Source organism: Tursiops truncatus, chromosome 8, assembly GCF_011762595.2.
Source record: "Tursiops truncatus isolate mTurTru1 chromosome 8, mTurTru1.mat.Y, whole genome shotgun sequence".
NCBI lineage: Eukaryota > Metazoa > Chordata > Mammalia > Artiodactyla > Delphinidae > Tursiops > Tursiops truncatus.
This window is the reverse complement of record NC_047041.1, coordinates 59,709,477-59,723,867: the sequence shown is the minus strand read 5'-3', so window position 1 is coordinate 59,723,867 and position 14,391 is coordinate 59,709,477. Positions and strand designations below refer to the sequence as shown.

The 14,391-nt window shown below is 42.7% G+C and overlaps 1 protein-coding gene across 1 annotated transcript; it reads right to left on the bottom strand.

Moving 5' to 3' along the window:
• Positions 1-3,037: 3,037 nt before the first annotated feature.
• On the bottom strand, positions 3,038-14,047 carry LOC101333621 (olfactory receptor 52M1-like). The gene is given in 3 exon segments (XM_073807943.1): positions 3,038-3,350; positions 3,352-3,613; positions 14,032-14,047. Coding segments are annotated over 3 exon segments (591 nt in total).
• Positions 14,048-14,391: the final 344 nt, after the last annotated feature.

The window sequence follows — 14,391 nt, the reverse complement described above, 5'->3', positions numbered from 1 at the left end:
TGTATTGAGAGTTGTGACAGTTACACAGCTTTCATTCTCAAAGTTCTGAGAGCAGTCTTTGAAGAGAGATCAGGGGCTGGATGACAGAAATAATCAATAAACAGCCTATAATAGGAAAGACTTTCTTGAGCCAAATAGGACTGTAGCCCAGGAGACAGCCTCTCAGCTTCGAGAAACTGCTCAGTTGATGCATATTTCTGCATAGTCTTATATTCCTTGTTCTGATAAGGCATAAACATGATAGGGGGATGTTCCTTTAAAGTTTCAAAAGAGACAAACTGAGTATGTGTACAGTGAGACAGCAGGACCCTGGTGTCTGGGAAGGGAACCTTATTGTTGATGGAGTGTTAACATGGATGCCATAGGCAAGGAGTTATTTATCCTTATCTTGAAAATGGACATTCTTTAGCTTAATGGTTAAAGAGCGTGTGCTGTGTGTTTGATAGGCCATGAATGAGTCTGTCTTAGTTCACAAAAAGTCAGGTTGAACCATGTATAAGCCAAAAAGACTTCCCCATACCTCAATATGTGAACATTTTCTCCATCAGGTTTATAATCATAACAGGTATTAGCTATCCCCACAGGACTGACTTGTGCACACGAGTTGAAGATTTTTCAGTGGGAGTTACCATAGTTGCATTAGAATGGGCCCTCTGAGGAGCAGGTGCCAACATTAAATTAGATGTGTCAGAGGTATACAGAGGGGAAATGCTCATGAAGGAAATGCTCATGAAGTAAGACAAAGAGGGATCCTGAGGCTGGAAGAGCCATGAAATCACAGGCAGATCTGATTCGAGAGGGAGGGAGGAAAGAAGAGGAAGGTCTTAGGCTTTCGTGTATTTCTAAGAACACTTTGGCAAGGCTGTGTGTAAGTCTTGAGGCAAGGGAACTCATGAGAAATCCGGTCTCACACTCCAGTAGATTTGCCTTATTAGCGCTGTGTTCATCTATTGGTTGGAAGCCACTAGGGCTTAGCAATGCCATGAACTTGAGAGCACAATGATTGAGACTATCAGTCAAATATGCTCCTTGCAGTCCAATCTGAAAAGCATATTTTTTATGGTCACCACACCCCTGCTTGCCTTGTACAGATCTCCTTCAGATTTTAGGAGCAGCTCCACCATAGTTACTGTGGGCCTGTCTTGCTAAGGGCAAAATGGAAAGGAAGGAAGGATGAGCTCTACAGCCTCAGTTTCTGAAATTTTGCTCAGATACAGCTGTTACTTCAGTTGATAGATTGCATCCTAAAGGATAGGACTCCAATTCTGTGAAGTGCTGCCTTTTGAACTGTGTTTTAGCTGTTTTTAGAAGACTGCTCTGGCATTCTGTGGGTCCAACTCCTTCTGGTTGGTGAAACTGGTAATGCTACCACTGGAACCCATGGTTATGAGCCCTGTCCTGCATATCCTTCTCTGAAGAGTGTCTGATCTTTCAGTACTATGTCAGATGGGATGTCCTGCCTATAATCAGGCATTCAGGAAGCCCTCAAAGAGAAGTGCTGGTCAAGGCTCTGTGAGAAAGAAAGGCAAATACATGCCCAGAATAGTATGTGTCATTGGTAGTGCAAACCACTGTACTTCCTAGGATTCAAGAGGCCCAGAGGAGTTGACTTGCCAGCAAGTGGCCTCCTTGAGGAATAACCCTAATATATCTGGGTTTCAGCATTGATGTCTATTGCTGACAGGCATTCAGAGGCAGCAGTCAGCCTTGATCATGGGGCACCTACATGGCTGAGTCCACACGTAGTCTCCTTTGCTGCTACTGTTGCTCGTTCATAATGTTAAGTGGCAGTGATACTTGTACCGTAGTCTGGACCTAAAACAGCCTTCTTGCTTTGGGCCCACTCAAAGCTATACTTACATGTCTTTGGGTATATGGACTAAAGCAAGATTCCTAAGTGAGGGATACATTCTCTTCAGAATCCAAGGTGGCAGGCATTGTGCGTTCTATCTGGTAAAATATGTAAGATGAAGATCTTTTACTGATAATGATTTTTAACCATTGGCCCCCTAAAATTCACTGAAGTTCTAGGTTTTGAGTGTTAAGATTTGTCTCCTACCCTTTGGAGCATGTGTGTCTTACTAAGGCCTCTATTGTACTAAACACCTTTAGCTCATTTTGCCAGTTCAACATGCCATCGATGGATGATGGTGGAGGTCCATAGGATGCCCAGTCATCTTTATGTTATGACACAGGAAGAGTTAACATGCCCTTGAGGCAAACCACATATGAGAACTATTGTCCACCCCCTGTTAATGGAAATTGTTTTTGGGATTTTATCACTAAGATGGAAAACAATACATTTGTCAAATTCTCCATGTACCTCTGCAGCATTTTTGACTCTTGGTGGAGAGAAGTGTTAGAGGTTATTTGGCCTTCCCAACTCTTTGGCTCTTACCTCACAGGCCAGCAACACCACATGGAAGTTACTCAACCTACCAAGTACAGTCATTCTAACTATTCATCAAGTGACTGAAAACAGACTTTCTCCAAAACTTCAATTACTAACTAGACTCTGCTACCCAGAGTAGAACCCCAACTCTAATAGAGGGACCACGATTATGCTTTTGATTTCTGGGTGTCAGGGTCAACTCAAACTTTAACCTTCAATGCCTTGGTATTCCCCTCTTTTTAGTATAAAATTGCCTGAGTAAATGGCCAAAGTTATCTTTTAGGAAGGTCTCAGGAAATCATCATGGTATATAATAGGCATGCTTTTTTCACAGTTCTTCCACTTAGGTATCCAGGTACCTCTTTAGTTACAGCCCTAGATCTTAACACTGGCACAGGTCTGGGAACTGAGCAAGAGACTGACTTTATTGGAGTGACCATCCTCAGCCTCCTCATCCTCCATTCTTGCCTTGTTCTATGAATGGTAAGCAGAGCCTTGCTGGATGCCCATCTATTTTGGCCCTTGGGACACAATATCCTATTAACTATCTTTAACACTCCCTGTGGGCCAAGCCCCTTTGATTTTCACCAGTTTTTAGAGTAATTTCAACCCTCTGGCTTGTTAAGTGCTTCCATCTGGCCTCTGCTATGGCAAGGGGACCACAGCCGTGTGCTCACAGTAGGAGTGGGAGATGACACAGGCTTTGTAAAGGGGCAGCTGCAGGTGGATCATCAGAGGCAGGGGCCCAATGTGGAATACACCCCAGAAGAGGCCAGCTAGCCCCAAACATCCCACCATAGTATGAGTGAGCACTGTGGTATGATGGAGTGGGTCGTAGATGGCTATGTAGTGGTCAAAAGCCATGGCAAGGAAGATGCCTTACTCAACCGTGGCAAAGCAGTGGATGAGGAACATTTGAGCCAAGGAGGCATCCAAGCCAATGTCAACAGCACCAAATCAAGATTCCCAGCAGTCTGGGAATAGTGGAAGTGGACAGAACCAGATCAATGATAGCCTCTAGGCACAGGAAGAAGTACATGGGCTGGTGCAGGTAGTGCTCCACCATTACCACAGCCAGAGTGGTGACATTCCCTTCCATGGCCACCAGGTATATGGAGCCAAAGGGGATGGAGAGCCAGATGTGCAGGGACTCCAATCCTGGAATGACAGTGAGCTGGGAGGAGCTGGGTGTCCAGCAGACATTATGAAAAGTGAGTGTGGCTAGTTATAAATGCACCTTCTCACTTGTGCCTCAAAATGCAGTAGGACTTTTTTCTGGAAATAAAAGACAAGAATATTCTTAGGTTCTATAATAAGGAATAGGTTGTTGACTAGATAAGATTCTATAAACATTCCTCAAAGTTACAGAATAATGTCACAAGTTATTACTATGTGACATTACAGAATAATGTCACAAGTTATTACTAGATATCTACAGATTTTTCAAGCACAAGCCAGAATACATATTTGAATGAAATGTATGAATATCTTTTTTGCAATATGACTCTCAAAGTAATGTTTTTGCATCAATGAAAGTGACCTAAGGTGGACAAGTAACTATTAAGTCATTTAACTCTTGTAGGTTGGCTATTAGGTATTTCTCAGAATCATATAAGCAGGATTTGGTGTGAGGGCTCCTTGATTAGAGATGCATTGATACTGAAAGATACAGTCTGAGACTCTAGATAGACCCCTGGGACTATCTAGACTCTACGGTAAGTCAAAGCTTAATCTTGGGGCCAGCATTAGCTATTGGATGAGCTGAAATATTTAATCTGCAGACCAAGATCACAAGGCAGATGCAAGCTTGTGAAGAAGACTCTCCAGGGGGTGGAACAAAAATGATTTCTGACAGGTGAGAGCTGATGATGGGAGCTCAGTTTGTGTCTGCCCAAAGGCAGATCCATGCAAGGGCTTACTGCTTTCTTGGAGGCTGAGTGAGGATAAGATTCTAGAAGCAGAGAGGGTTCTCCCCAGGAGGGAAAAAATATAATATTCATTGTAGAATAGCATGAAGCCTAGATGACTATTTGGCCAAAGAATCGGATTTGCTCAGAGTTCAGTGCAATTGGCTAATGGGGAGATGTATATTGAGAAAGACAACATGGAAATAGTTTTATAATTTTTTAGGATCTAAAGGATCATGCCAGAATGTGTTCCTATATACAATAGAAGAATGTCAGGGGAATAAGTATGTAAGAAGCTTTGTCTTCTACATCTTGAGCCTAGTTGGTTTGAATGTAGAAAAGTAGCCAGTATCTGGCCTTTAGAATTTTTTAGATCTGATTTCATATCTTGGCAGTAGGAACTTGAGGCAAATTACTTTATCCCATTAGTTAAATACAACTGACCTCATTCTACAACAAAATTAAGTAGTGTGTCCTAGAGAAGTCATGAGGATTGAATGAGAAGGCAGTGTCTGAGGAACAGTAACCCTAAGCTTTAGCTCTTTAGACAGTTGAGACTAATGTGTAAAACCAAAGATACATTCAGTAAACTTCAAGAAACGTTGGAATGTCTCTCTCCAGGTAGCCAGGAGGATGCCACGAGGTGCCAGGCACCTCGTGTAAGCTGTTTGTAGTGACTTTATCCCACAGAATCCCTCTACTTGAGCTGGGATTTTCCTCCATCTCAAGGTTCTCATAGATGACTATGAATGAGAATAGAGAAAGTGTTGGCAGAAGCAGGAAAAAGGGAAGGTGAAAAGGCTGAGTTACTGGGGCTGGGAAAGAAAGAGTGCACAGGAATCAGCCTGTGATTGAGATGAGGAGGTGGGGTGAGGCAAGGCTTTAGGCTGGGGGGACCCTGTCTTTGTTTCTTACCCTTTGTGTTGCTTATTCTCCATCTGTTCTCCATCTATTCCTCCAGATCTCTGTTCTCTGTCCCCAGAAGCTGACATTTATGGAGTACTGCTTTTCTTTTTCCCTCCAGTTTCTAGGTGGGTTCAGCCCATGTGATGCAGGAGATGAGAGGGTGAGACTAGCCATCAAGAACTTATTCCCCAGTCCCTTTCTGCCAGGGGCACTTGGCAGTGCTGTGATTTTCTACCAAAGACCACAGCTCCTGAAAAGTGACACCCCCCGCCCCGCACTTGTGTTCTGGCAACTGCATCTTGCCTTACCTGGTAGGCCTGAGTTGGGTGATGCTGCTCCCTGGGGTTAGTCCTGGGCCTCCACCATCCCTTGTCAGTTTCCTTAACCCTTCCCAGGCCTCTGTAGATGGTCTCTTCAGTTGCCCCCTTGACCATGCCACTTCTTCTTTGGATATATCAGACCAGATCCCAATAGTGTACAGTCTTCACCAGTATCATCGCTTGAAAACCTGCCTGATTCCTCACTAGGACACATTGGAAAGTGGACAACTTCACAGACCTAGTTCCAAAGGCAAAAGAGTTCTAATCTCATTGTGGTCAACTGCTAAATGATCTTTACCACGATTTTTAGATTTACAATAAAAGGGGACTTGTCTACTTCACTCCTACCTCCTAATTTACTGGCTCTCATAACTTGATGTTTTACCAAGCAAAGTGTAATCATGTGAAGAAATCTAGTTTCCCTCCAGAAAAGAGAGAGTCCTTAAATGGAAAAATCAGTGAGACTTGCCAAATGAATTTGTCTTCTGTTCTGATGCTTGTCTCCCTTACTGTGGTTACCTTCCTCCTATGTTAGTGGGGAAGCTGTTTGACTGTCTATCTTCCCTTCTGAAGTTATTTGAGTCCCATCACTACTGAGCCACATCCTGGGGCAGTGGTTCCCTTCTAGGTTTGAGCAGAGAAGACACATTGTAGGATGATCTCACAGACCAAATTACATAAGAGGCTAAATCTATATCCAGTGAATTATGAGCATAAGAAATGTTTTCTCTCGAAAGTAGGCAGACCTCTACTACATCTCAGACCTTGTTAGATCCAAGCCAAATGTCCTCAGTCCTGTGAACTGGCCTCAGGCCCTGGAGAAGGTGGATTTGATTTTTATCCCTCTTTCCTTCCTCATACCTGACAACACACAGAGCTGTTTTCCTGATGGATGTTCCATCTACATTTCATCTCTTCCTCTTCCTATCCATCTCCAGGAACGTATCATGAAACTGAAAGGGGTACCTATGACTGGAGGGATGTACTTCAGCTCCTGGATGGAGATGGATGAGCCTTGGGGTTAGCTTTACTGACTTTTATCCTTTCCCTAATATCGTAACACTCCTTAACTTATGCCTCCCTAGTCTGAATGGCAGCCCTTACTGCTTAAACAGTAGAAGGAGGCTACGGCAGCTCCTGTTCAGTGGGGCTGTGAGTATATGCGATCAGAGCAGGACAGCTCCCAGCTGAGCTATATCCAAATAGATTTGCGAATACAAACCACAATTCTTAGCATTTTCACCCTGCTCACTACCTTTCTACATGGCTGAATTTTTCTTTTTCCCAAATGTGTCATGATCTTTTGCCCCTGATAATTACCGATGTTCTTTCCTGGTGTTGGAATAGCCTACTCATCTTCCTCTTCTGGCTAGTCCTTATACATGGCACATTGCCACAGCTTAGGTATCAACCTAAAGAGGCCTGTCTTTGTACTGCACACACATAGTACTCTGGATTGCTTGTTTACCTGCCTGTTTCCCTGGACAGAATATAAGTTTCCTGACAGTAGGGAGCATGTTTATCTCATTCTCTGTTGTAATACTTATGCTAGCACAGTGCCTGGCAATTGAAGAAGAATAAAATACATCGTGCCTTTTTAAAGCACCTGGAGGTATTTTGGAGGTTCCTGTTTTGGCATTAGTGAACTAGAGGGCCTCTTCAGCCTCCTTGTGTATGGCTCTGTGTGGACTCCACCCTCTCTGTCTCCTTCCAAGAGAATTCCTTCCCTCTGGGTCTTAGAGACTTATATAGGAGCACGATCTAAAGTTGGTTGCCCAACTTTAAGTTCTTTCTTATAGGCTGGGAACACATACTGATGACCTTTGCTCCTTTTCTAGATCCTCCTTGTAAGACGTTCTTACCTGGGATGTGTAGTGTCAGCAAGAGCCTGGGGCTCTGCAAATGCCTCTGAGGCCTGGCACGTATAAGCATTCTGCTCAGGGGTAATTCCACTTGTAACCTTCCCACTATCTTAGTGGAGAAGGAAAATAGCAGTCTTTGTCCCAGAAGGATGGACACAGATTCTAAATTTGAACACAGCTATCCGCAGCATGTTAGGGTTGGTCCAGAGAGGTCTAAGTCTATGGAGGACAGACCTGTTAATTGAGTCATGATCCCTTGGGTCCAAGTCCTGCTCTTGTTTGTTGTCTGGCCTCCCTGGAGTCTGCAGCTAGTCTAAGGACGCCAAGTAGAAATCAGAAAGGCCTTTCTAGAAGAGGGATGAAGGATCTTCTTGGGATTAGAACTCAGCCTGGCTGTCAAACTTTAAGGAAGTTTGATACCCTTACAGTACTTGGAAGTGGTGGTAGAATCCTGAATTAACTTCAAGACAGACAAATAGCAATTACCTAAAAGTAAGATACTGCAGACTTTTCCCCTTGCTCTGGTTTACATTGTGAGGGAAGGACCCCATGGACTTGTGTGGAGCAGCGCATGTCCTTTACATCCTTCTGAACCTAAATTTCCCAACCTGAAATCCTGTTTCTTAGGAAGGGGAAAACCTGCTTTCTCAGTTTGACTTATCCCCTGGTGTGTCCTAATGGGCTTCTCTTGGGTTGTGGGGCATCACACTTTAGGACATGTGACAAGACATGGCCTTTGAAACTCCAGTGGCTTGAGTTTGCAAGCCAGCTCAGTGACATACCTACTGTGTAACCTTGAACAAGTTGTTTCACTTTCACTTCTTCAAGCATGAAGTGGGAATAGTACCTATCTCTGGGTAGCTCTTATAATTGAGATACTATATACAAAGGGGCTAGTAAGGAAACTAACATACCAGGTGCTTAAATAGCATTGTTGTTACCATCACTGCTTTTTTGTTTCTTGGAGGGGTTAAACCTCGGAGAGACATTTTTAACTGTCTCTTTCAGACCAGGAGCCAATATGGTCAGGGCAGTGGCTATGAAGTAGAATCAATGAAGAAAGAATTTACTTTTTACTCTTACTCCCCTTTTAGAGGATTCTATTTCTATGGCACGTCAGGAAAAGCTAGGAACTTCTAGAAGCTTGCTCTCTGCTCCCCAATCTTAAACTTTACTTGCTATGTAAAACTGCTTGTAGTTGATTTGAAATATAGTGTTATTTCTTCCAAACCTGTGCACAGGTTATACCCTCAGCCCAGTAAAAGGAGGAATTTCATTCCATACAGATTCATATCTAGCTTTTGAAACTTTGGTTCAGTAACCTCCTTGTCCAGTTGACGAACTCTGCCTTTAGAGTTTAATGGATGAGCTATGTTTCTTTTGTACCTGACTCTCTTGCATGATATTTAGAAATAAGTATTCAATAAGTCAGTGCATTTGAATTTAATCATAGCTTAAAGTAAGGCTTCTGCCTTTAATAATTAGATTTTAAAGACCAACTCAGTACAGCCTTTCTCAACTGATGGAAAGGTACAGAAGAGCATTAGAGATAAACTTTTCCATAGACTATATCTTAAATATATATTAAATAAGATTTGTATTCAGCCTTGGAAGCAGAGATGAATCAGAAGCAAACTTTACCTGTGCTCATTCTAACACTGTCCAGAAGAGGGAATTCTGGCCCAAGGATGAGAAACCAATAGCAGACTGGGCTCTACAAAACAAAGGAAAACATCAACCTTGGTGTCACTAAATATCTTTTTAAAAAAATTTTATTTTATATTGGAGCATAGTTAATTAATAATGTTGTGTTAATTTCAGGTGTACAGCAAAGTGATTCAGTTATACATATTTATGTATCTGTTTTTTTTCAAATTCTTTTCCCATTTAGGATATTACAGAATACTGAGCAGCGTTCCCTGTGCTATACAGTAGGACTTTGTTGGTTATCTACTTTAAACATAGCAGTGTGTACATGTCAGTCCCAAACTCCCAATCTATCCCTGCCCCACACCCTTCCTCCCTGGTAACCATATGTTTGTTCATTAAGTCTATGAGTCTGTTTCTGTTTTGTACATAAGTTCATTTGTGTCATTATTTTTAGATTTCGCATATAAGTGACATCTTTTTTTTCTTAAGTGACATCTTATGATATTTGTCTTGCTCTGTCTGACTTTATTAGTATGATAATCTCCAGGTTCATCCATGTTGCTGCAAATGGCATCATTTCATTCTTTTTTTTGCTGAGTAATATTCCATTGTATATATGTACCACACCTTCTTTACGCATTCTTCTGTCAATGGACATTTAGATTGCTTCCATGTCTTGGCTATTGTAAACAGTGTTGCAATGAACATTGGGGTGCATGTATCCTTTTGAACCATGTTCTTCTATGGATATATGCCCAGGAGTGGGATTGCTGGATCATATGGTAACTCTAGTTTCTTAAGGAACCTCCTTGCTGTGCTCCATAGTGGCTATACCAAGTTACGTTCCCACCAACAGTGCAAGAGGGTTCCCTTTTCTCCACACCCCCTCCGGCATTTATCGTTTGTAGATTTTTTGATTATGGCCATTCGGACTGGTGTGAGGTGATATCTCATTGTAGTTTTGATTTGCATTTCTCTAATAATTCGTGATGTTGAGCATCTTTTCATGTGCCTGTTGGCCATCTGTATGTCTTCTTTGGAGAAATGTCTATTTAGGTCTTCCGCCCATTTTTTGATTGGGTTGTTTGTTTTCTTGAGCTGTTTGTAAATTTTGGAGACTAATCCCTTGTCAGTTGCATTGTTTGCAAATATTTTCTCCCATTCTGTGGATTGTCTTTTTGAAAACAAGTTCCACCAAATGAGATATTCAGAGATCAAAAACAACTTCTCTCTTCAACTCTCGCTGGATATCTGGGGTTCTCTGAGCCACAAAGGGTCTGATTAACTAACTTGAAATTCCTCAGGTTATCTTTATCCACAACTGTATATTGCAATATGCATCAAATCTGAGGGATTTTCTGGTGGCCATGGGCACACCCCTTACAGCTTATTGAAACTTCCGCTTCGGCACTTGCTTTCAGAGCCCTACCAGGATGCGCTCTCCATAGTGCTCAATTCAAGCCTTAACTTCTAGGTCATTCATGTCCCACCCTGGATCTATGGTGGGAATTGCATTTGCTGCTGGTGCTCAGATAGGATTGCCAGGCAGTAACATGCAGTGTATCTGCCTCTTCATTAGCCTTTTCTAGCACCATCTCTCTCTTCCTCAGTCAACAGGGTAGTTAGTACACTTTGAACATAGCCCTACTTGAGTTGTGGGTGGCAGAGATGGAGAATAAATTTCCTATCCTAGTAGGGTCATTCCAAAAAGTTGGCATATTTTTCCAATTAAACAAGTCTGATGTGAAAAGGGAGAGTGAAAATAAAGGGGGGTAGGAGAGTGTCTCCACACAGATCCTGCTGCCTGATCTTGGGTATTTATTCCTCCAATGGGAATCTGCCTCAGTGGGAATTGCCCTACCTGAACAAGAGTGGCTCCCTGGCTGAATTGGGTGCCCTGTCAGGTACAGGAGGGAGAGATTGTCCCTCTTTCCTCCAGGTTGTTTTCTCTTCCTTCAGCTCCCACCAGAGTTGGTAGGGGTGTGTCAGCACTATGGGATCAAGGTCCCTGGCCCCTGCTTCCCCATTCTGCTCTCCATGCAATAGTGGCAGTGCTGTAGGATCATTTGTTTGTTGAATTTGTTCATCTCTCAATTCCTGAGAATTGGGTAAAACTTTTAATATCTCCTTATTGGAAGGAATTTTTTTTGTATCATAATTCTGTGCATGTTACATTTTCTCTGAATAGTCCCCCTTTGATGCAACGTAATAAAAGCCTATATATAAGAAACTTCACTCCATTTTCCTCCCATTTCACAAAATAGTTCTGGTTGAAAGATGGTGTTACAATTTAGAGAGCCATTAGGGGCTCCAGATCCTAAGGAGCACTGAGGCCAAGTAGTGTTACAAGAGAACACCATCTTATTTCTTTTCATTGGTGCATAACTAAAATTCCCAATTCTTCAAAATACACCCTAGTGGGCTACAAGGTGGAACAGAGGTCTGAGTTCTCATTTTTAGTTGTTCACGGCTGATGCTGTCAAATATCAAGCAAGCAAGCAAATACAATGAGGTCTCTCAGGGTTACAGATTGCTTAGTGCAGTAGGGAATAATCCCAGCAAAATCAATGCCCCATCACAGACAGAGCCAAGTGACTAAGAGAAAAATACCCTGGTGCCAGTGCCTGTGAGCTCTACTACTTACCAGAGGCATGTCAACCAGCAAGTGCTTTGTTTCCTTCACCACAAAATCAAAAGCATCATGGACCAATGATGTCTGGTGGCAGCAAGCACTTGGTGCTGTCCATGAGGCAAAGGTGCTCGGGCATCTTCTGGACAGAACTTGAGAACTGCCACTAGCCAGGGGCCAATGTGCCATGGGCAAGATGCCCACTCAGGATGGTAGTGCCTTTGTGGTCACCAAAATTGTTACCAAATGGATCTCAGTTTCACTCACCTGACACACAGCAAAGCCAACCTACTGACACTGGCTTGTGATAAAGGAAACTACAGTGTTTATTTGCAGAGCACCAAGCAAGAATAAGCAGCTAACGCTTAAAGGCCCCAATCTCTCCAATGACTTTCAGGCAAGGGTTTTTAAAGAACAAAATTAAGGGTAAGGGTCTTAAGTGCATGATCAACTCATGGGTTCTTCTGATTAGTTGGGTCTTAAGCAACAAAGAGATATTTATGGGTCTTGAGCATACTCTTCTTGCTCCAAATTGATGGGGTCTCCATGGCTGTGGTCAGCATTTTCCATCTGGTGGGGTCCTGGTTTCTGCAAAATGACTGAAGCATATGTATCAGATTGTTAGCTATATCCCTTGGGGAGAAGCTAGGAGTCCTGTGACTGTTTTATGGTGGAAGTCCTGTGACCGCTTTATGGTTGACTGGTTGTTCAAATTATTACTTTTCTTGCTTAACTGTTTTTCGTTTTTCTGCATTTTCTCACTTCTCTAATTACTAACTGCTCAAGGCTGCTCTTTGGAATTCAGAAGGTCTAGGAAGGCTTTTTTTTTTTTTTTCCAAACAAGCAGCGGGCATTGAAGAACTTGTATCTGGAAGTCCCAGTGAGTCCTGCTCAGTTTCAAATCTATAAATCTATGCCTTGATTAATCTGGCAAATCATTGCCCCTTGCATTTCCTGGTCAGAGTTTTCATTATAATCTTTGCCTTCCAGCTCTTTAAATTCTTCCAAACTGGGGTAAATAGAAGAGATGTGCTTGGGGCCCTTTAGGTCTATCCAATCTCTGGTAGTGCTGCATTAACACCTTTGTTTTACTCCATCATTGTCCACTTTATTTATTCTGTTTCTCAGTCACCTAAAGTTTCACTCTGCTAGAGTTCCTTGACACTCCCCTTTGTCTCTCCCCATTTTCTTAATTACTCTAACGTTCTTGGTATTAGTCAGATCCATACAAGGAAGCTGAGAGAGCAAATCATTGTTTAATTTTGTAGGAGTAAAGTTACATGAGATGCCTATGCAAGAGGGGCCCCCTTAATTACAGCATTTACCATACCTGGCTAATGGACATATCCAGGAGGTGAATATCCTGGTCATCATAAAGCCAATCCCACATGGTTTGCATGCAAAGCATATCAGCTGCTTCATCTGGGGTGTTCCATTTTGGCATTTATAGGGGGAGTTGGGAAGTTCCCCTCCTCAGGATAAACACTCTTTATAGTAGTGGCTTTATCCAGTCCACCAAGCTGGCTGTTCCCTCAGAAATAACCTCCCATGTGTCTGGATCACAAACAGCTGTCTCATTGTTGAATAGTGAATTGCAGGTGCTGTATCAACACAAACATATGCTTGCATTCTGTAGCATTCAAATCCAAAGACACAGCCCCCTAACTGGTTGTTCTCACAATGCATTTTATTTTATTTATTTATTTATTTTTTGCGGTACGCGGGCCTCTCACTGTTGCAGCCTCTCCCTCTACGGAGCACAGGCTCCGGACGCGCAGGCTCAGCCGCCATGGCTCACGGGCCCAGCCGCTCTGCGGCATGTGGGATCCTTCCGGACCGGGGCATGAACCCGTGTCCCCTGCATTGGCAGGCGGACCCCCAACCACTGCACCACCAAGGAAGCCCTCACAATGCATTTTAGTAAAGATTCTTTAGTAAGTTGGTTCTGATCCACAAAGTAACAGTTCTTTGACACTATATCTTCTGTTTCAGTAGTTCCTTAGTTTTGTCCTTCTAAATTGACTAGCATCGTGGTGTGGTTATAGCTGGTATTTCTAACTACCTTCTTCCACTATTCGTTCTGTATTACCTTTACCTTCAGCAAGCACCTCAACTTGTCATTGTTCTTTACTTAGTAGAGTGACCCAAATCTTTATTCCTGAATAATATGGTCGATTAGTAGTCCTGCCTGAATTGGGTTGTTGGAGTTTTCCATTGACCTTAATCACAGGGCATGGTAATACCTAAGGAATCTCCTGTATATCCAGATACCTTCTTCCTTACTTCCATTGTGAAGTAGTAGACCAATTTCCCCTCGGTAGTAAAGATCAATCTTACCAGCCCACAGAGTAATTCCCTACTTTACCTTTTGATTCAGACATGAGCTCAAAGTGACTGGGTGGCAATCTTAACTTTCAGTTCAATGGAATCATTGTGTCTCCTGGTAGAAGCTTTGAAACTAAGACTTCTAGGTCAACAAGGCATAAGGTTGTGGAAACAGCAAAAATTTTGCTAGTAGCTCACTAGGGGAAATAATGGTATCACTCCCATTTTATTCCTTCATTCCTAGACCTGTGAATCCTGGCTATGGGAGAAATAGTACCATATATTGGATGCTGATTCAGAGAATACGCAGCCTTCTGGAGAACCTTCTGCAGGCTTGCAAGGTATTGCTAACTAGCAGGTATTGTAACTGAGCCTTCAAAAGGCCATTCCATTGTCCTAT